This window comes from Papilio xuthus, unplaced genomic scaffold (assembly GCF_000836235.2).
Source record: "Papilio xuthus unplaced genomic scaffold, Pxut_1.1 DF827680.1, whole genome shotgun sequence".
In the NCBI taxonomy this organism is placed as follows: domain Eukaryota; kingdom Metazoa; phylum Arthropoda; class Insecta; order Lepidoptera; family Papilionidae; genus Papilio; species Papilio xuthus.
Window position 1 is genome coordinate 1891290 of NW_013530969.1, and position 24888 is coordinate 1916177.

The 24888-nt window shown below is 35.4% G+C and overlaps 1 protein-coding gene across 1 annotated transcript in view; it reads right to left on the reverse strand.

Annotated features, from left to right (window-relative positions):
• Glut4EF (Glucose transporter 4 enhancer factor) overlaps nt 1–24888 on the reverse strand; it is a 49236-nt gene that overhangs the window by 11794 nt on the left and 12554 nt on the right. The window contains exons 2-4 of the mRNA XM_013311638.1: nt 22123–22289; nt 13155–13282; nt 10988–11145 (exon numbers count right to left, since the gene is read on the reverse strand). Coding sequence (XP_013167092.1) covers nt 10988–11145; nt 13155–13282; nt 22123–22289 — 453 coding nt within the window. The remainder of the gene's footprint in view (nt 1–10987; nt 11146–13154; nt 13283–22122; nt 22290–24888) is intronic.

Here is a 24888-nt window from a genome sequence, read left to right on the forward strand (position 1 = left end):
TGAAAGTGTATTTTTTTAGATTTTGTCATTAAAATTGGAAACGATTAAACATGTTGTGTAGATAATGTCAGTGTCATTTGCTAATTGGGTCATAGTTGATTTCTAGTTCAATGCGATAATGTACTAACATGTGTTAAATGGTACGAATTCGTCGCAAGGAAACGAGGTCATAGAACAATATAACGTGTTAAATGCGTAATAAAGTGGTGAGTATCATGCGCGGGTTACGTGTAGGGCGTTGTTGTTCATCGGTCGCGGCTCGCCGTACGCAGTCCGCCTTCTACACTCCTAACTGTTTACCGAGCGAGCGATCTGCGCGCTTCTAGTGCCGCATAGCTTCCGCGTTATAAATATAGACCGCGAAGGCCGAGCCTTTATTCGCCCGTGTTGAAATACTGCCACGGAGCCGGTACGTGAACCTTGAGCCGGCGACTTAGAGACAAAACAGCTCCGAGAGCGACACCACGATAACGGATTCTAATCTCGTGACGAAACTGTTGCCGACAAACAAAAAATACAATCCGTAGAGTGTATAAGGTCAGGCGCAAGGCTGCCGGTGATGTATACAAATTAGTGGTAATTTTTAGTGAAAACGAAACGACGCATTATGTAATCGTAAGCTAGTTGTTGAGCTCTAACAAATGTTTTTGAGAAGGTCTAACTGAAGGTTGACTGACGCGATTCTCGTGTTTTTGACGCACGAAGAGAAATCACTTTGGTCACGCTTAAGATGGCAATCGCTGACGTTAATAATGTAGTAAGTTTGGTAAAGTCATGACGTCATGAAAACAAAAGTCCAATTATTGTTATTACATTTTCCGGAAATTATTTTTTAATCTTGGAAACAAATGGATTTGGAGGAAAATTGGACTATAAATCTAAAAACTCTTAATGATTTAAGATCTCACTTGATATACAAGTAGTTTTATGTACACCTTAGTACATAGGTAAACGTTATGTACTTGCGTCGTATTAGAAGGCGTTTACTGTCACGTGCCAATTTAGCAAAATACACTAGTTATGTACATACAAAGGCTACTGCTGTATATCTAATCGTGATAATGTTTAAGATATAATAATACATATACCGTAAATATAAGATATAACGAGATGGTGTATTATGTAACAGCATTATAACATTTGAATATACGCAAAAGTTGTCTCAAATTCAGAAGGCATGCCAGCACGATGGCACTTTCCAAAGATAGTTTGGATTTAAAATATTACAAGCTTATCTGTTTTATATTGATATAGAAAGTAGTTACAAGTTCACTTTTTTATCAGTCAGTTTGAATAAGGAAGCGAAGCAAATCTATGATGAATAGTGTGAGTGATTAAACAGCCGTAGGCCGTGAGCAACGCGGAAGTCGCTCGCCGCCTCCAGATAACAATTGGCATGGTTATCAACAGCCGCGATAAGCAACGGTTTGCGAAACGTCATTACTACGACAATGCTCAGCCTTAGACCTTGTGACACCGTGGCCTCGATGGTTTTTTACCAACAATAACAAATCACCCTTTGCTCTATGTGCCAGTCCATGTCCATGGAAAGTTACAAGGTGATACATGTTTTTTTAATCTATGATGTACATATTCTTGGTCATAATTTAGAGTTTTATGTTTTATTAATTATCAACGCATTTATACAGGAAAGTAACAGCGTTCACAGATGCATCTGTCAAGATAGCTCCTAAGAATCTTCGAGAATCGTATATTTTACTTGCTGTAAATCTACAGTATAAGTGTTGCCGTGGTGTCACTCACTAGCATTCACAGCGGAGTTTGAGATAATGAATGGGCAGGTTGTTATCAAGGGATATAGTTAAACAATCAGCATTATTATTAAAATATCTTATCAACTGCGCCATTGTTCAGACGATTGAATATTGACACTCTAATTTCACCGTTAATATAACAGATGTCTAATGATATATGTAGATAGATGTACATTGCATGGATTTACAGTTATTAAATACACAACACTCCATACTGCAGTACACTACTGTAATTCTCTGACCTGTTATTATTTGTTACTTTTTGCTTGATGGCTTTTAGATTAATAAAGAATAAAACGACATTAATGATGCATTCATGTGCAGTCATTCAGATTTTTTATAAACGGAGGCGATGCATTAAACTATCGAATGTTTCATTTACATTGACCTCATTACAAATAGCTTCCGTATCGATCAATGGCGCCGCGATCGGCCGAGAGAGGTTTCGAAGCGCGTTCGTTCTTTAGAGAAACTTAAGTGCAGCTTTCCGCATATTGTTTCATTGATTTGCGAGGTCGATTAGTTATGAAACCGAGGTTACACGTGCTGGTAACGTACGCGGGCGATAGCGAGGCTCGTGCACAATTTCCCGGCGATGCGAAAGCGACGCCTCGCGCTACAATCTTACCGGTGTCCTTATCAACGCTGCACCGAGCCCGTGCGACGTGACATTTCCTTATGTTCGCAACAAGGCGACACGACGCGATACCGCAAGGTTGTGATTTTAAAAGTTAAGGTTGTGTTGACTATTATACGGTGATATTTACAGTGCATTTATTTTCACCTTCGATATTATCTCGTTGCGTACAACCTGTCAATTCGAGATATAAAATGTTAAATTAAATGAGGCTACCTGTCTTTTATCTTTTCATAGCTATCTTTTAGTTAACTACTTTATGTAAATTCAAATGTCAGCACATGGTCGATTTATTAAGACTGTTTTTTCTTGTAAATAATTACTATTCTTTTGTCTAAAAATAATTTCTACTCAAAAGTGTACTTGCCTTGACATTTATTCATGCAAAATTTTCATTAGAAAATATATCGAGGTTGAAAGAAGTAATTGTTTCTATTTCTATACCATGGTCTCAGGTGAACAAATTAATACTAGAAATAGCTAGGCAAATGAAGTGGGGTTATACAACGCGCTCGGGTTGCGCGTGCGCGTGCGCCGTGATGCAACGAACACGGAGCGGGGGGAGAAGGCGACGTCAGCGGGGGGCAGGGCCGCTGCGCGTGCACGCTACGAACGTACACCACTACAATGCTATTATTACATTTTCACCGCTGATTATAAAATGCATAGATAAAGGCCGCGCGATATCTTTGGACGCGTGTAAATTTTACAGTTTCGAATACCTATTAAATCACAGAATTACTTAATACTTTTCATTTACCGATTTAAATATTAATAAAAAATATCAATTATCATTAATTTTATTTTTAAAAAAATAAAACCAAAAGTGTGCCAACATAAAAAACGATTAGCAAAGAACACCTTGGAAACTAGAATGCGGCACTTACTCTACGACCATTTACATTAAATAAAGGTTGCTCGTGTTCACAGTTTAATTATTGTTTGAATCTCATTAAATGTATATGGAAGTTTTTATTCTAAAACATATAGTATGAGCGTTGCATGCAGAAAGCTTGCAAGGCCTCGCTCGGCCTCGCTCAAGGTCTGCCAGCTGGCGTCACTCCGCTACTAAGCAACACCATTTGCACAGTCAAAGAATTAAATTCGCTTCCCACTTAGCATCCAATACAACAAAGTATATCACACAGATCTGTTATAAAAAGCGTGTGTTTTTGTTGTAAAAAGTCATTGGAAACATACAACATAAATTATGCAACGTTAATAAACATACCGCGGTGACTTTTAGTTTAGATTACTTACTAGCTAGTGTTAAGTATAACGCATATGAAAGAATGCTTAAAATCAAGTGGTATATGAATCAAATCAAACCAATTAATACATTAAATTAGTATTCTAGATTCGTAAAATTAATTGATTAATCTGTTGACGACAAGAGATGAAGGTCAATGTTTGGTATGCGAAGCGCGGACACTATTTAAAAAATTCGTAGCTCCCACTACCATATAGTCCATGTAACCTGTCAGATATAATTTAACTAAACCTACAAGAAATTTCATTATTTTTAATTAATTACACAACGTCAAACAACGTTTTTCAAAAGAAAATCATAAAAGTAAAAAACAAAATGGCCATCTAGAAATTAACAAAACAAAATAATCTTTGAATAAATATATTAAGATATATTTTAAAAAGCTTATTTTTTATATTGTTGTGTTCCATCACAGAATACGTATGACACATTCAAAATGAACAATGAACATTCTTCACTTATTATATCAAAACAACATCTAAAAATGTTAGAGATGACGTTTGCAAAGTTGATAATAGATCTTTATAGCTTTAGTGTTTAATCTGTATACATCGATGACGATGGACAACGGTCTGCCGTAAGTAGTGCAGAGGAACAGGTTCCGAGCTCGGATCACATGTGGCCAGGTCGCCGACCCCGGCCCGATACTCCGAGGAGCCACCGACCCATCGACACCGGCTAGACACCCGCACCATACCTATGTATCCTTACATATCAAAAGCATATACTTTGAACTAGTACAACGACCTCAAAGCTTAGCTGTTTAAAGAACAGCAGGTTAAAGGAAAATAAATACTCTATATTCAAAGAAAATAATGAACATGGTTGCATTCCATTCCAATAAATGGCGAAATATAACCCGTTTCACCTCTGACACAATCAGAAAAGTTATACGTACAAATATTGATTTTTATTTATAACCATAATAAATTATTAATTTGTACTTTCTTAGTTTGAACATTGTCAATTCTATATATATTTTGACTTTAGTTTGGTCATTAATAATTGGAAATACTGGTTTCCAATTTTGATCATGTTTGTGTTTTAATACCCGTTATAATTAGCTAATTACGAGTTCTTTAAATATCATTTTGGCAACTAGTTTTGAGGTATGTAGTTTACATTTAATATAGACATTACATTCCATTCGAGTATCCATATTTGTTATGTCTCCATTGTTGTTAAAATCCGTAATCGGCTACCGTGAATGCGGAAGAAGCGAGAAAGACGCGCCCGGTCGATTAGAATTGAAATCTATTGTGTTTTATTTATCAGGCCTAATCGAGCTATTGTCTTTGTTTACTGTCAGGGTCAAGGTTTAAGAACGATAGTTTTGGTGACATTTATTCAAATCCATTGTCGAATTGAAAGGACTTGATAGATTTATTTTTGTAATCGCCAAGAAAATGGTGCAAAAAGAAAAAAAAACTTAATCAAAGTTTTAAAGTATTATAGTTCAAGTTAACTTGATTTCCCACTGCTGAAATACTCTTGAAACATTTTTGCCAACCCTATTATTCTCTGTGTTCACGAGATGATACGAGATTTATTTATGGTATTTAACTCTGTCTTATTTGAGAAGATACATGCATGACCTTGTTGCAGATTAAGGGTGTAATGGCCCGTTCCCTGCGGATAATCGCCCACGGATGTTGGCGTTATGACCGCAGAGAAGTGAGCTGGAATGCCGTTACCTGTAATTTTGTATCCGGTTACAACAGGAGCTTTACATGCCAACCGCACGAAACACCTGATAGGATCATAATTCACAAGGATGTCGCTAAAGTCATTGCCCTTTTTATTAACATTTATTTTGCATAATGTTGATTCTTCTACGTGGATTATTAAAACATTGATTTTCAAATGTCATCTAGAAGATAATTGATGGTGTTTTGCCAACGTTCATATGACAATAGAAGTTGGCGTCGCCGCGTCTGGGCTATGTCACCTTATGTCGAGCTGCACTATTATTAGTTTTAGTGACACTAGTTCGTAAGCCGCGGCCGCCATTTGCGAAGGCGGTTGCAAGATGCAATCATTACATCAAGCCATCAATTGTCGAATAAATATTTATTATTATAATCGGTTATTACCTTTTCTTTTTCGAAATCGTTGAAGTTTAGTCTTTCCTAAACTCAAGGACTAAACTCAGACAGACCTGATAAATATAAAATCTACATAAAGCTATATTTGTTTACTTTTAAATCACAGAAATGGAAAGGAAATGTAAGATTATCAAGAAACGATAAATATATAATAACATTATCATTACTTCCTTTTAAATAGAAATGATTTTAGAATAAGGATGCTATCGTCTGTTATCTTCTTTTACTTTTTAATTTTATTTACAGTTATATTAAATATCATTCGTTTTTTAGTTAGTTCAAAGTTAATTCTCATAAAAATTGTGACCAAACAAAGTGCGTGCGTCATAGATGTATGTTTAAACAGTTTGAAATGAGGCCGTAGCGTAGTAAATAAACGTATTCGTAGTCTTTTTAAATTAATGAACGGCATATGTCGCCCGCGTGTGCCACGAATTTGGTAAGAGAAGTTACATCACATTTGTTTATGTTAATCGTTTAACATTTTATTGTTGACAAACCAACATTTTCTTGATGATTTCTGTTGATGATTTTCACTAGTTGTTAACCAAAGAACGGTCGTTAAAAGTAATAAAGCTATGTACATCAACCAATGTCACATTAAGTTAAGGTCATATACTCTTTTACATATGTTATTTTAATGAACGTTTTTTATCCTTTATATGTAAGCCAAAACAAAATGGTACTAGCATGACTATGATAATTTAACAAACGGTAGCTGCTGACAGTGAAGTGGTACAGTTTGTTTATTATTACGTAAGCACAGTAGGTAAGAAAGACACGAGGCTGGTCCGCCCACGTCCACGCCGCGTCGGCCGCCAACTGCCGCAAGGTTAGCGGGTAGCGTGGGCCCGGGACGTCTTCTGTGCCAATACCTCGCCAATGCTCGCTACCACCGCTCCCGATACGACGCTAGGGTTACCATCACCAAATCACAAAACATGAATCACTGCTGTTTATTCTTCTTTATTAATTATTCTTACTTACTCCTCAAACTTTAAGTGGTCATTAAGTGTAACGTTTAGTGTAGATCTAGTACGAGAAATCTACACTTAGTAACCGACGACTGGAGTCCGGCAATGAGATGATTATCAAACGCGTGTACACTTTGGTTGGTACATGTTTACTCCGATAGTTGGTCATGTTGGGGGACCTTCTCTGGTCACAAATTGGTCATTGTAATACTTGTTATACTTTTTACAATATAACGTGCCTGATATTCAGTTAATAAGGATAAAGAATTCCGTAATAAGTGAAAGTAATAAAATTTTAAAACAGTCAGTCATAAAATTTTTAATCAACATTTCGTGATATCGAGTTTTAAATTCTTTTCTTCGTTTCCACACCGTTTTGCGTCAATGTCCTTCTTATATTTGCAAGGACTCTTATTTCCGCCATGATCTCTAATTCCCTACAACTCCCCATGCAATTTTCTGAAATTTATTGTCTGAAAAAGCACCAAAAAAAAACTAATTTAAAGTCAATTTTTCTTTATTTCGCTATGCTCCTTATGGTATTTTGACAGCCCTATGATAGATCTCAAACATTACTGTTGACTGTAACTACTTAGGGCTCGTCAGTGACAAATATCTTTATTTATAGTTACAGCGTAATTACTAAATATCTTTGCACAAACTTTAACTCATACATTTAATTTACAAAACAAGTAGGCAAATACTGCGTAAATAATGTAATTAAAATTTTTGGAGGATTTCAAGTTAATTTTTTTGTTTAGTTTTGTAAAATACGGATTTCCTCTAACATATTAATACTTTAGAATTGTAAATTAACATCTATTATGTAAAAAAAAAGCTTTAAAGTTTTGTAATTCACACAAGTTTTTACATTAAAATTTTTAAAGACCAATACAAATGAAGAATTATTAAATTGAACAAACTATTTTAAACTATTTACTGATTTTAATTTAACAAATGTATGCTGCAAGAAGGTTGTCAAAGACTTTTCTTACGTATAGTTAAAATAAATAGAATAATCTGTGTTCAAACAAAAACAGCGCGCAATATAACAACGTTAGTACGTCTATAATAATTTATTGTTCTATTGACCGTGAATACAAATCGTCTCCGTGTTGCAACTCGTAGCAACTCGCAGCACAATCTACACACGGTTTTGTTTCAACCGACACAAAGAAACAGTGTGAAATCTACTACAACGTAACAAATGAACAGAGGTTCTCTATTAAAAACACCTATTTGTAACCGTCTATAACCTTTTAACCTAAATTCAAATTATTACATCTACTTTACAAAGCTTTTTCGTACTTATTGTTTTTTTTTAATCTTTTGTTCTTGTTGAACAAAAACTTATTTGAGATCTGACTTCATTCCGTCAAGGTTACACATATTACGATTTTATTGTTTCACGTGTAGAGCGCGCAAACCGCACAGTTAGGTTCACAATACGATTACCTAAGGGAACATACCCATACTTATGTAACCCGTTTAGCGGGGGGGGGGGGTCTTTAAAATACTACGGTCAGTCACAGGAGCGGCAGGGTGCCTCAGGTTTTTGTTACGTAGTCATTAGTTGTTCTATTCCATAATACATTTTTCACATTTACCAGTAATTTAAGTATGCGTGCAGTCTTAAAAAAAGTTTAAAAAAAATCACGTAATATGGATATGTTCCCTAACTACAGACACGAGAAAATTGAAACACGTCATCGTAAAAACAAACACGTAAGAAAAAAAATTGTGGTATTTTTAATTAAAAGAAATTCGTTGATGAAAACAATTTATAATTTACATAGTAACAACTACTATTGAAAAAACAAATACTGAAACTGTATTCATCATCATCATATTCAGCCTAAATTCGTTCACTGCTGAACGTAGGCCTCCCCCATCAATTGCCACAATGCCAATTAAAATTATATTAATAAAATTTAACCGTACTTAAGACAAATGAACAGTGGCTCTAGATAGTAAATAACGTAGTAGTGTAGATTTTACATTATTTCTTATTATTAGATCTTTACATAATAAGGGCAAAAGCTTTGATAGCTGTCATCGTGTTTACTCCGACTGATAAGACTTGTTTATGGATCATGTTTAAATACACAAAGCGATAGTATGTGCGTGTCGTATTACATATAATATATTAATGAGAATAATTGTACAATAGAATTGCATAAAAGCGAACTCGGCGTGCGTAGTGCGCCTTGACATTGCGCGACACACTGAACTACTGCCTCCTGCCTACTGCTGCTACACGTGTTTGTAAATCAGTGCAATAATCAATAATACATTTTCCGCTTGGAAATTATATAAAGCAGTCTCTACACGATAACCTAGTTGTGTTGTACCTCTAGGTTAAGAGGTAGATATCGACGACTCGTATGAAAAGTTCACACAAGACTTATGTTTAGTACTGCTTAAGTAAATTTATAAGACTATTTTATTCTTTGTCTGGTTGGATAGTGATGATGACGAAGTTTCATTGTTTTGGAAAAAGATGCACTTTGTGGACTATTTCTACCCTTTTGCGTGCTGTATTACTATTCAGAATAAAAATGTGTTACGCAAACACATATTTTCCCAATAAAATATACAAATGTAAATTGCAACGACATAAACGTATTCATAAATCGCATCAATATCTAGCTATATTTGCGAAACAAGGAACAGGAATTGCAATACATTGGTATCCAGTTGTGATATAATGGCCTTCAGCGAGCGAGAACAGGTGGTTAGGTGGTGAAAGTGGCGGCCCAGCTTGCTGCAACGTAACTTAGCGACTGTAGAATAGAGTTACTTAGAGACATGACACAACAGGATTTACTAAATGTCAGATGGAGCACAATGGTGCACAATGGTACAGCCGGGCTCTGACTCAATATATTAATCATTATGAAGCATTTCTGATTGTACACGAGAAGTATGCCGGCCGGTCTTATAAGATACGATTGATGCATGTGCAGTAAACAATTACATTAATCATACAATATGATATGTTATTTACTCTAACATAAAAGCATTGGTTTAAATTACTCATCTTTGTTTTCGTTTACTACTTAATAAAGTATAAATCGAGCATTATTGCGAAAATAACTTCGCGATTTAGAAGACATGAGACAAGGAGTTGGATTGAGATTGATCGACAGAGATTTGCAATCGCAATTATTGGTTAACAAAGTTGATATTAAAAACTTATTTAAATTCGTACGAATGGTCATGCAGAGTATAGGATCGTAAGCCGGGACGCCACATCGTTTACTTACACCAGTTATAAATAATTCATTTTAACGCTCATTTTACAGAAACTCTATAATCGGAAAGCGAGCACGAATCGTGTTACGGTCTAATTGGAGCCGCTTCTGGTACGTACACGGTGTATGGTCACGCCTATGTAATATTTGTGAAGACAGGCTATAAAATTTTCACGAAAACATTAAAAAAAACTGTTGTAAAAGTTCCCAACAACATTCTGTTATATTAGATGCTTAAAAGGGATGCCAGAGACGAATACAAATGTCACCAAAAATTATATGTTTGTAATTTATTTATTGTCTATGGACTATGATGTTTTTTGGAGTGAGAACAAAATTTTACGTATATAGATGTGGCTAAAGCAATATACAGAAGTGTTGCTTAATCTGCAAAGTAAGCAGATTACAACAAGCAAGGCCTTCGAAACCAAGTGTTTGTTATTCAGACGTTCAACAAATGATTAGGTATCGTAAGTAAGGACTCACGATCTAAGTTTTCGTTACGTAACACGAGTATCATATTTGCTTGTTGAATGTTCAAATCAGTGTTATAAATGACTGCAAAATTTTTGATTTATTTTAAAATGCAAGCGTGAAAATCTTTAATCATGTTAGACAAATTAGCAACAAGCACACTTCCATACAGAGTTGTGTACACACACTCCAATACTGTTCTATTAAATTTGCAACTGTGACCAAATTGATATTTGAGCTAGTAGTGCCTTTGAAGGTTAATTTAATTTACGTGCATGACCTGCCGCATTGTCTTTTTTCTTAAGAATATAAACCCTATTCTAGAAATCTGTTACTACATTTACTTACTTTTACATTACATGTCGCAAAAATGTCACTATTAGGCTCCTATATTTTCTCTCCTTATATTTTACTTTCAATAGTTTTCGATGATTTCCACAAACTATTCTTCTTTACACTGCCTACGCGTTTTTTTAAAGTAAATTATAAAAGACTTACCCTTTTCTTGCGAGGATGTAACTCCTCGTAGTCCATGGCGATGCCTTCATCACTGAATGAGGAGGAGACAGGCGGAGGTGAGGGGGTCCCGCTGCGCCACGAAGACCCTGAGCTGCTGCTGGCACCAGGAGATACTGACGATCGCCCGCCCCACGCACCTGAAACAATAATGATGATAAGACCAATATTGATGGCGTTGTATAAGATTGTTTTTAATATGTTTGTAACTCTCTCATACTTTAACGAATAAACGGATTATCCGAAAGTTTACAATACATATTTTTAGAGGTACAAGAAAAAAACATGAGGTACATTTTATATCAAATATATTTATTTAAAGAAACCACAAAGAATACATTTTGTGTAAGAGCGAGTTTGAAATAATTACTATCTGTAATGTACCCAGCTACAAATCAAACTTTTGTAGCAATCAAACTCAACAACCGCAAATTTAAGTCTCAGACCCTCCAATTACAAATTCTTGTTTTCGTTTTTTACCTTTTTATATGTAGTCTTCGTAGCTTTTATTTTCATCGTTTCTCATATCTTGTGACTCTAAATTTATAGCGTTAATTATTTATCTCTTAAAATAATATCTAGGGCACTGATTTATTAAGTTTTTCGTAGAAGTACTGACATTTTAAAATGTCTTTACTTGTAATTATGTAATTACCGTATTGGATAAAATCAAAATGAAGTCGATAAGAATTGGGTTACATTTACAGATTGAACATAGTTTTGCTCTTAGTTTAATAATTGAACTGTATTTTATAAACGTATGAAACGTAATAAGGGACCGATTATATACATATTACCTTTTCTCATAAAGCAGAATAAGTTTTTTTAAACGATTTATGGAATTTCGTTCCAAACTCAATATGCCTGCACAAATAAATTGTATAACGGATCTATGGTCGGCCACTTTCACTCCGAAGAACAGCTATTTTCTCGCTATGTATGCGTCCGCGCCAGCGCTCTACCGGCGAAGATGAATAACATTTTACGATTAGTGACGTTGTTAGAGGCGTGGTTGGTATTGAGTAATATATTTTATAGCTGCATATTCTATTGAAAGATAGTCCCGATAAAATAATTATGATGCTACATTCATTTGTAATATATTTAGTTGTAGTAAATTTTAATCGTAAAGCATTTGGGAACTTGAAAATAAATAAATTAAAAATGAGGAGAAAGTTAAAACATTTTTAATTATTTTTTCGTGATTATACTGTAATTTTATGTACGACTTGATAGCTAATGCTCTTGCGTAACACCAATGTTAGAGTGTCTTCGAGTGAAACTGTTAAAGTAAATTAAATAACAATGACAGCAACATTCCATCGTCAGTCGACAGTGCTGCTGTACCCAAATTGGATAGCATTTGGTCGGAGCTCATAATATGAGAGCGAAGTTACACCGAATACCTGTCTAGACGCTGTCTAGACTGCTGTCTAGACGTTATCAACGTTTCGTAGATTTTACACAAAAACCTAACCACATCTGTGCCATTAAACATTTACACTAATTTTCTAAAAACAATGACTATAAATGTGTAATAGAATAATGTATAAAAATCTTACTAATTATCTTTAAAATTGAATGTTATCGTAACGTAGTAATTATTATGTAACTATGTCCGTTCTCAGCGCATCATCTTTTTGATTGTCCGTCTTTATGTAACACCAACATTATATACGTATCTACACATACGTAGTCGTATTGCGTGCAGATGCGTGTCTTAGTACAGATAATGATATCGTTTAAAGCATTGAATAAACATCAGTTTTTTTAATATATCCTTGAAATGGGCAATTAAAATTGTACATACAAAATTATGACTTGAATAGTCTTTATTAATCGTAATTTTTCTCATGTACACTACATATACATCAATGCTAATGCATAATTAACCTAATATTAAATAAAGCCATATTTTTTTCAAAATCAAACAAATCTTTGATTCGTAATGACAAAGGTTTAAAGATCAATCATAGTGAAAATCATTAAAGCACTAAAATACAGATGTGCTAACCAAGTCCTTTTAACGTGTGCAATAAACTTTTTTGAAAAAAAATGTGCCATATTAACCCTTTAGATGCCATATTTGCAGCTGAATGCAGTCATCGTTACACTGTTAAATGTATATCAAGAGCTTATGTTAACTTACTGGGTCGTGGTGAGTTGGGTGAACAGCTGAGAGACATGAGAACAAGGGCTGCATTGCACTCGTTCATTTGGTCATCGCGCTCGCCGTAGCCCTGGTCGCATGAACTGCTCGGACCCCGTTTACGAGATCTGTATGCAAAGAAAAACACACTTATAAGTTAATAATCACATTATGTGAATTATTTCACAATTTTAAAACAATATTGAGATGACAATTGTTTACCGATATTCAGTACAATAAGAAATAATTACAAATTAATTACTAGCCCGAAAATAAAAATCGTATGGATGAAAGTGAGATCAAATACACCATTTAACTAATACGTTCTCTTTGACTATTAAATAAACAAAGCAACACAGGATCATTATGTAATTAATTGATTTTTACTTTTTAGTTACAGACTATTAATTAATTTATTTATTTTAGATATATATCGAGGAATCATAGTCAATTTATCGCCAAGTATAAAAAATATAGGAGTAGAGTCATCATAACTCTCCGATTTCCTTTCAATATAAACGATATAATAGCATTATATAAGTCTTATATTAAGGCTAATTTATGTTATGAAGGCAAGATAAATGTGGTAGCTTCAGATTCAGGTATATTAATTGTGTAAGATCGGTCTGTGATCCCCAGGCGTCTGACCCATCGGCGGTCGACTCGTCCTGCGACCCCGAGGCCGTTCATCTTTCGGCTTCACTTTCGGATAATAAGATTTGCGAGCAAGCCTTTTTAACCTTTATTTAAACTTACATAAATAAATTAACTCTCATTTTACATTTTCTTGCACACAGTTAACATGGATTCAATCACTGTAGTTGTAACCCACGGGTCGCGGATTACAAGGAAGTCGTAATTTTAAATTGGACTGTTATATGTTAATTTAGAAATGCATTTTGTTAAACAGAAATGTTTTAACTCTTTTTAAATATGTACTTGTATTGTGTCATTGTTGTTTTATAAAAATATTGTTACTCTTTTTCAAAGTATGTTTGTATAGTATGTATCACCGCAACATTCACATTTATTAATATCACATCTTACTAATATTATAAATGCGAATGTTTAGATGGATGGATGGATGTTTGTTTGAAGTTATCTTCAGAAAGACTCAACGGTACTATGGAAGAACACATTGGCAACTATTTATGTTTTTTTTTGTAATACCGCGCGGACGTAGTCGCGGGCGCCAGCTAGTAATTTATAATTCGTGTATTTATACGCATTACGTTATTTAAATGTGACGCAGGCCTATTGAAAAGCGAGCAGCGAACTCGTGTGTATGCAAATAGATTTCGTGACGAGGGCAACACTGTCACAAGCGTGGAACACCTCGAAATGTTTTTTTTTGTTGGATATTAAAAGATATAATAATTGGGTCACCACTCTAACGAATAGTAGCTAATATTTTGTGAACTTTAAATACGAATTAAATATTAGGTTGTAATACAATATTACTGACACTTTTAACCACATTTTTTTGATTACATTACTGTTAAATTAGAGGTAGGTTATATTAATACAGAAACAGTGTTACATAGTCAATAATCTATTTATAGCAACATAATATGTAGTTCATTAGTAGAGAAAGAAAAGGAAAACTGTGTCACTGTGTAATTGAATACGAGATCCCTATATTTAGAAACGAACCCATCTAAACGTTCTACGTAATATGAGACGACGACATTGAGAAATTAAACATCTCCTTTGACTAGCAATATTCTACGAATGACAACTAGAATTCATAGAAATAAAGGCAAGCACAATTCAGGGTTTCCGTAACCGAAGTGCAAGATGTCAGAAATGAATACAATAAGAGTTTTGATAAAATCTTTTCAAACATAAAGTTGTGTGTATAGTACTTTTTCGCGGACAAAATTCCAAACAACCAATTTGATTAATTTTATTTTAATATGTTTAAGTAAAAATATTGTTGGTATATGTAAATGAGTAGAAGAACAAATTTGGTAAGGCTGTGTGAAGGACCGAGAGGTTAATCGTAGACGTCCTCGGTGGCAAAGGCCGACGCGTCAACGTTCGTTCATTGACTCGTCCGGGCCCCGGGCGGTCGATCTACTGCCTTCGATCCGTTTCAAACTTATCAATTTCGACTATTTAAATAAAAATTCTATTATCATATTCTAACAATGAAATTAAAATAATATTTGTTTTTTCATTTGATTTGTTAGTATACTATGAATACCTGGTGCCTGAGATTTTATTTAGTTTAAACACTGTTCTGAATTCATAAAGTACCTGAGGCTGAGGTATAATTATAAACAGTGCTATTCAATTTCTATATGCCTTGTGTTAAATGTTCTTTTTTCAAACAATAAAATAGATTTTATTTATTAAAAGTTGTCTGAACTTTGTATCGGCGAACAGTTGAATTTCCCTTTACCGGCGAAGTATAACGCGAAGTTGTCAAACCTGTTTAAAAACAAAAGTGTTTAATACGAACGTTTTTATAAAGGTAAACGGGTATAATTGCGCCGTTGAAGATAAAAAAGCAGCCTATAGCGATCGTCGAACGAAACCCAGCGGCCAGAGACAAGGTGTGTTCACCCCGCACGCTCCGGCGACCTTAGAGCACGCGGGCTCGATCTTAGACCTGGAACACATGATTGCAGGTCATTACCATCGGCACAATATTGTGCCGAACTCCACTCAAATAGAAAGGCAGTGCAAGGTTAATCAACTATCGAAGTTTATCTACCTTTTATGCGGTGTGACGTGTGACACTGACAAACATTTTGTTATCTGCGTGCCTGCACTGTGCATTGTCTTTTGTAGTTGTTTTGCGTTGTTTTACATATTACGGTGTATAAACATAAACAAGAATTCTGAAGTGATGCTTGATACTACCTGGTTACTACTACTGGTTTCTTAAGTTTCCGTTTATTTTCGCTTATGTTAAAGATTAAGATCCAAAAGCTGTTGTTGTATTTCTGATTATCAGTCCCATTTGTAGCCAATTAGTTGTCCCGCTTTTCCGTGATTGATAACTGTTATGAAAATGCATTTGAATTTATGACACGTGCTTATAATTTTAGGGTAGTATCATTTTATTTTAATATGTTGACGTAATATTGTATCACGTTACGTATAGCGTCTGGTGGATATTCTCGGATGCGTACATTCTTGGCGATTTTCTCCTCGTCGGCGAGATTCTTCGATCTGATTCATAACTACGTAACATCTGGATTTCCGAAAGAATGTCCGCTATCAATAATAAATTATTGATACATTAGTTCAGCTGGCGAACATCGCACGTTCACGAAGTCCGTAGTACGGTGTAACATTGAGAACGACCTTGCATCTTGTTGCCGTTCAAATTCCGACGACTACATTGTTTAGAGCTGTCGACGATAAATATTCTTCTTTTACGTCCGACATCCGTTGACGCATTCATCTGTGAGTGAATGATCCGTACATTTCTTTGTTTCATTTTTTGCTCTACTTATAATTGAATGTTTTTGGATACGATTCATGTTTTTATACATTTTACAATCTGTACAATGGCCAGGTGGTAAAGGTGGAACAAACCGAATATAAGTTACAACTTAAGGTGACTTGCGCTGTTTCATGAATCAATCGGCAAATGTATCGGTTACAATCAAATGAAAATCGTCGATAAAATCTTTATAAAGGACATTTGAATAAATGTAGGGATAATTATCGATACGCAGCCATTATTATTTTGATTATAACGAAAAAGATGTTATATTGTTGATTGAAATAACGTTCATAGATTAATTATAATGCCATGTTTCAGCAATTCGTAGACACATTGGAGTTACGGTTGATGTAGGTCGGGATGTATTTTTTACACGGCGCTGTACAAAAAGGTGCGATTGGGCTAGAGCGGCGGCCGCTCGCCTTCGCCGCACCGCAACGCTGAGGTCATCGAGACTTCGCGCCTTTTTACCGCTCGCCATTGCCACGTCAATTTGCCAACTAATTTTGCGCGCCACAATATTGTACTGTCTTTAACACCAATTAGCATGTTCTGAATATCACTTTTTGGTCAATAACAGTGTTACATTTTTTACTCTTTGTTTCAAACATTTTTGGAATATAAATTTTATTTTAATTACGTATTTCGCTACTTTAACGAATTATACCATGTTTTTATTTAGTGATTAACTGGTAAATTTTAATACATAATTTAATTTTTTTAGACCACCAAATTATTTATTTATGCCAATGCTAGCGAATTTAGTAGATATGATATGCGCATGTTTGTAAAAATATTAAAACATATAATGTAAGCATGTTATAGATAATAAAATGTTTATTGCAATTTAAATTTTGTTTATATTTTAGTTATTAGTCATGTTAAGAAAAATAAAGTATATTTTAAGCACACCGTTTAATGAACTTTTAAGTTTCTTAATCTTAACAACATACGTGCTATTTATGGGCTATTTCTTTTTAAAAGGTTTATTTTAAACGAAAGTGGTAATTAATTACGTGCCAGTATTTTTCTTTTGTGACAGACTTTATAAAAATAATTTTATAGAAATTATTCAGGTTATTTACATGGAATTGCTCTTTAAACTAGACGAAAATTTATTTTATGCTTATTCAAAATGAATTGAGGGGCTAATACATCGTAAAGGAAAATATGCGGACTAATGATCTTTTTTAAAGTTTGTACTTTAACTTAACTCTTCACAGGAAACAATCAAATAGTCAAACAATTCACGAAACGAGTACGGCGTGACAACAACAATCGACGATTCATTTTCAGGCAATGACGTAGGCCTATGTGTCATCGTTTTATTATAACTTACATATAACTTGGTTTTGCAAATCTTGAGACATTAATTGCACGAAATTACTAAATTACTTGATAAATTTCTAACGTCACTATGGCTTGTTTTAATTGGACACAGTTTTTGAATTCTAAAATGTATTTCATAACTAAAGGTCGACCGCGACTCTATTGCCCGGCTTAAAAAAAAACAATTATTAACCTATATGTTCTTTCAAACTATTTTCTACATATATGCCAAATTTTCTTGACATCCTTAAAACAAATATCCATCCATCCATGCATGCATCTAAACATTCGTATAATATAAGTAAGACTTGATTATTTACATGTAGTATATTTGAGCAGAGTTCAAAATGTAGGTAGGAAAGTCAAGGTTATTGTTGTATTCGTTTGAAAAATGATATTGTATTGAAGGATACAAATGTAAATGACGTCCGGACAAAACGACGTGACCTTCCTGCGGCATTTTAGTGCTAGAGAATTAGTACATGTCACAGCACAATGACGCCGCGACTATACACGTCTCATAGTAATCGGTCTATAATCGCAACTTTATGTTGTACATTATTTATTATGCATTTCATGTAGGGACATTTTATGCACAATCTATGTTACGTGAATCTACGAAGTGGATATAAAAGAATTCACTTAATTACTACAAAATAATGTTGGAAGATATTTCACGCGAAAAAAATTAATAACATAAAATTTTGTTAAAAAAAGCGTAAAAAATACAATTGATAAATGGTTCTCTTAACCCAATGTATAACAACGTAATACGCCAATTTGAACCGACGATTTTTTGTTCCTTTGATCGGTGGAATAACCTGTCGGTAGGTCGATTGAAAGTCAGCATCGCTGAAAATCCGGGTGAGTAATAACTAGCTAATGACCTAACCATATAAAACTAATTTATTTAGATTTGTGTATAAGAAAATATATGCATTGTGTATAGCTTATTATGGCAACGTAATTTACTACGGCATCTTTGCATAACATTAAAGACGTTCATTTTTGTAACACTTTCTCTAAACGAAGCCTGCATACCGGCACCTGCCAAATGAGATAACGGGCCTTCTGATGTCGCACACCGACGAAAGCAAACGTGTACTTGACGAGAAAGTGCCCCTCTCCCCTCCTACCAACAACCGTTGCCCCGCATTCTCTTTGTACGTTGCGCAAACGCACGCGAAATATTTAATGTAACTCACCTTCATATCAAACTATAACAGAGTTAACATCAACATGAATGTTTAATCACATATGAGTTGAAGTGTGTTGCTCAAGAATGCAATACTAATTTTCTGTCCTCAATAAGTCTACGTACTCTTTGCCCATGACACTGAAATGTCTATTTAATATACGGCACGCTATTTAGGCGCAACTTGTCCCAATCAATTCAATGAGGTGTATATTTTCAATAATATTACAATATATTACAGTCCCAGTAGGATCCAAACAGAGAACGACGAAACGATAAACAGTTACAGAGTTGCAGTGTTGCGACATCAAAATGCGGGCTGTAGTACCGTCCTACTGGCCCACTGAGCTACCTGTGCGAGGACGTCGCAGCAATATACCAGATTTGAAACAATGATTGAATTAATTTCCATCATTAAAGGACTTGTCAACTATTTCTTACAAACACCTAATAATGTATCAAGATAATAAGATGATATAATTTGTATTTTCGATACGGTATTCACAGACATCGTTGTATGCGGCACTTTTCTAGTGTGTCGTTCCATTTTTAAAGTAGGTCAGTGTGTCATGGCGGCCGCGCCAAGTACCAGGCAAACGCGACGCCATCTTTGAATTTCGTTGATTCGTGTTTTAAGCGTGCCAACGTCATCATATATTGTTAAATGGGGATATTTAGTGGGAAGCTAAGCCCACCAATTAATAGTTAAGAGCACACAAGATTTATCGAGTGAATTATTTAAATTCTTCATAAATTTACTTAAGGATACATATTGACATGTCAAAACTTTAACGGATTAAATATGATCCTTAAAAGTTGGATATAATTTTTATTACAAATTTTAGCAATTCTGATCTTAACAATAGCCTCACAATTCTACGAACAATAATACTTTGTACATTCAATTTATCGTTATTATATCTATTGTCGACAATGTCGATAGTGTTGAGAAAAAAACTAAGACTTCATTGTGAGCTTTCACTTTACCGAAGTTCGGCGGGATTGCAAAATTCCGATCCAATCACGAATTCTTTTGAATTGCATCGAAAGTAGCGGCTAACGCTGGTGCTTCACATTGGAAATCGAGTCTAAATTTAGCTATAAATCGAATAGCTAATTAGTGTAACTACGCTATAAGGGCACACATTAGCTACAGTGCCTGTTGACCAAATCACTAGCCCATTATAATTATTAACTATTGGACAGCAAGTTTCTATGCAAGCTGCTGTCATGTCGCACGGGTAACTTTTCGCTCTGGCTTCTTTCGCCCACGCATTGACCATATATTATTAGGTATTATTAAATAAATCAAGCTAGAATTAATGCAACTAAAATAAGTATCGAGAAGCAACGTTGGAACCAAGTTGCGCGCCTGCTTTACCTCGTTTTTGAAGTATACAAAACCTAGTAGGGGGGGTTGACACTGCCTATTGCAGGCAAAGTTCCCTTTATATCCACTCAACTCAAGACAGCTCAAGAGTGATTCACACATGGTTGTGATGGAGCGGTATTAGATTTAAAAAAGTTTAACTATAATGGAATAGATAGTATTTCGAAATTCTTCGCCACTAGCAAAAGGTTCAACTTCAAAGCGACTAATAGGTATCTTACATTCTGAGCGCTTTATAGGAACAGGTTTATTGCAAGCTCGTTACAACATTGGTCGATTTAATAAACATATATTATAATATAACAACCTTTAATTTATTCTTCCTTGTGTGTTTACACTATAATGAATATGAAGTTGTATGGAACCGGATATGTATGATTTTTACAGTCTGATACTGTTGAATCTGCCTGTGCTAAAGATAATTACGTGTATAGATGACTATATCGATGCTTTGTGTAGTAGGGGGCGTGCGTTTCGGCAACGGTTGTGAAATTCGGACCGAGAAGTAGAGGTCTCACCTCTCACCACCGTCACGATTAAAAGTGAAACCTCAGAGACGACGACGACGGCGGGTAGAGGCACGTCGCTACCTACAGCCAATGCTGTTTGTTCCGGTTACAATGGTATAACAGAGTATACATTAAGAAAGTAAACTTTTGTACACTGTTGTCTATGAGATATACGCGCAGATGATAATATACTTGTAATATAAATGATAGTATCAAATAGTATGTATTGGAATTTTCTAATCGTTGTGGTATTGCATTGCATTGTGAGTGTGTGGCGGGGGCCTGTGGGGCCGCGGAGGCGCGGCGCGGGGTGCGGGGCGCGGCGGGCGCTGAATGTAGGCAAGTGTGACAAGGACACGCCCGTACTCCGCGGTAACACTTCCATCCAGTTTCTAACGTTCGCCGCTGATTTCGCAACGCTCGCCCGCGCCCGGCTCTACACGACCGATGCACACTAGGGCCACACCACACGACCTATATTTGGTACTATCAAATCGTTATTGTTTCATCGTAGTGTTAATTTGTTATTCATTTGGCTGTTATCGTCTCTTAGGTAAATTTTATTAACGTTTCATAATAAACAAGGGCTGATATAAAGCGAAATAACCTGTGTGCCTCTCTCATACATAATATGTATTTGGTTTGAGACACGCCTAAAGCGAGATGCTTATAAGTGTAGGCCAGTTCGTAGTTAAGCCGGCTGTTAAATTTATCTTACGTATATAACACTATATATTCAATGAAGTGGAAATATCAAACGTTCCACCTTTCGAAATGCAAATGCAAAGATCTTTCAATTAGCATGTAAGATCCATCGACAACATTTGATTCCAATCGAAAGCCGAATGTACCATAAGCAAATATTTTTCGCTAAAACTCATAAATTCTTAAAAAAAAATGAAACCACTTTATATTGCACGTATACATTAATAATAGCAGTGCATTTTCCCAAAATAACTGAAATCACAATTGAAAAAAGATATAGCGTAATGGCGGCCATGTAGTTAATTTGACGTTCCCCGAATTTACTTAATTTGGCAATGGATTGAAATGAAATATAAAATAAAATTAAATAAAGTGCTTACCCTTGCATGTGATGTGTAGGCACTTCGATGTTGGCGGAGGCGCGGCGGCGGTCGCCGGCCATGTCAGCCAGCCGCGCGAAGTCTGTGTCGACGTCCGCCAGCCGCGCCGACTTACGCGACTCCAGCAGTCTTATCTCCTCCAGTCTCTTCTTCAGTTCTATTGGCGCCTACGAATAAAATAAATACATAAATACACACGAATATTATACATTTGTGTGGTTCTAATTTGCTAGTATGAGGTAGACCAAAACACCAGATTCATTCAATAATTAACATTAAAAAATGTATGATGCAGCGTAAAACTGAATAAGGAAGTCACGCTCGTAACCAAAGGAACAGGCCACGATTATGGATTTCCATTTGACACATGTTGCTTCCTACACATCCATTCATATAATCTGGTTAGTCCGATTTACTTTTTTAACTATTATAATATTCTAGAGTAAACAGCTTTCGTAATTACGTAAGCGGAAGATGGAATCTGAATTACAAGAAACGAGTTAAAGTACGTATTAAATAGTTGCAACTATGATTATGCAATTAGTGTATTGTACATGCGTCATGTGAGGTTATGCAAGCCGGCCGGTGCGAGCGGGTGTGTGAGATCGATATGGGCGACCTTCGCGCGGTCCGTGCATGTGACGTCATGACCTAGCGCTGCAACTGGGCCGAGATGCGTTCCGTGTCACAAACTTCGCTTCGTGCACCGCTGCCCTACTCAGCCTATATATGCCTTCATGTTAACTATTTTATGGATTTTTTATGCCTAGCAATTACTTTAAATTTATTTTTGTAAGTCAAGATCTTGTAAAATCAGTTTAAAGCTACATACTTTCAGAAAAACTTAAAACTACCATAAAACGCATTTTTAACGAGCGCATATAACTGTACATCTAAGGAAATGACAGCGGTTGTTAACAATGACAATTGCCATTACGGTCGCGGTTGCCATGTGCAGCATGCAATGGGCCTCGCTCGTTTGACATTGGCTGCGTTTTCGTCTCAGGCTTCCTTCTACGCCAGTGATTGCGTGATTGACATAATATAGCCGAGCGCGCATACCATAAATGGTTTACAACGACGTTTCACTCATGATACGTCACCAGTGGCTAACAACATCGGGCTACGGTCTCGATTCCAATGGACAGTTTCCCTTGACCTCAGTTGTGCGTGAAATATTTTAAGGTCGAGTTTAAACAACACATTATTAAAAACAAAGTAATCAATAATCTTTTAAAAATAATACCAACATTTGATGAAGCATACAAAGTAATAAATATTATTCTTAATTTTTACGAATTTCAAATGTTTTACATAACACTAAAATTGAAACAAATTACTGACTCGAGTCTTAAGAAATTTTATTTGACTTTCGAGACACGGCATGAAGCTGGCAACATTGCAATATTCTGTCAAACATGGTCTCAGTGCGAGCGGGCGACCTAGTTTCGAGCACAGTGGACCAGAGCTAAATGATAATTCGTACCGATTCGCGATCGTTTTGATTGTCGATATACTTCAATTACTTTTAACATAAAAGCAATCTGTGATCTATACAGGTAGATCTAACTCGGTCAATAAAGAACTCGATTTAACTTAGATTAGGTAACATAATTGGAAACTATAGAAAAAAAATGAAAAGTTCCAAAGTCAAAGCCGATTAAATCATTTTCAAACCTTTCTTTTTCTTTATGCTATTGTATTTATTAATTGTACATCATTGAAGTACTGATCATTTTGTCAAAAATTAACAACTAGTAGATTTACACAATATTACAGATAATTTTCCAAGTAATGCTGTAAAAGTACGAAATACCATTAATGCATTCTACAGATTATTCGAGAACTCTTTGCCAGGTTTTGTTTGATGTCGATTGTATGTATGTCTCAAATCTGGTTTTTACTTGGCCAGTAATGGAGAGGCTTTAGAAACGGCAGCAATCGTCTCCGGGGCGCGCATGGGTTTCGCCGGCGAGTGAACGTGCGCCGATCACATCATGGTTACTTTCACTTTTACGCGATTCGGTGCACGGAGGCGGTGGCGGTGCCTCGCTCGCCGGAACAATGAAAGTGTTTCTAATGAGTAAACATTATGCATACCTATGTCTTTTAAAGGCCATTACGTGTTCTTGCAGATTGCTAATAAATATGCACGGCCTTGTGCATTGCGCAGAGCGGAAGATAATATTGACAACGAGACAGGGTCGCGAGATAAAGGTGTTAATGAAGAAATCGCGTATGGCCCCTATCAATATTTTTATAACTAGACAACAAATTGCGCATACCATAACAAGTATTTCGTATTTAATTGTACCGAATATCAATAAAATATTATAATATTTAATATTGTTTTACGATTATTTACCATAGATTGCACAATATAACACAGTAGGTTGAATTATTAAGTTTTTTTTTTTAAATTCAAATTTCAAAAAATTGTCGTAGATTTAAAAATATATAGAGATAGTTTAGTTACAAATATTATAAGTAGCCTCAGCTTCCTTACGGATTCAACAACGTCCGCCGTTGTCAAGTTGTTATGTAAAAAGTGACAACTGTTGCACAACCGCACCATTCGCTGGCGAAACTTGGCCGCCACACCAGTGAAAGTTGTCGAATGACTTTGACACGATAATCGACAAATACTACGCAGTTATTATACCATTAGATCAGTATAACCCAATCAATTACTTGTAATTCAATGCATTACAACACTAACCTTTGCTTGCAACTAATTATGTAACGACTAGTTTAATGTCGCATTAC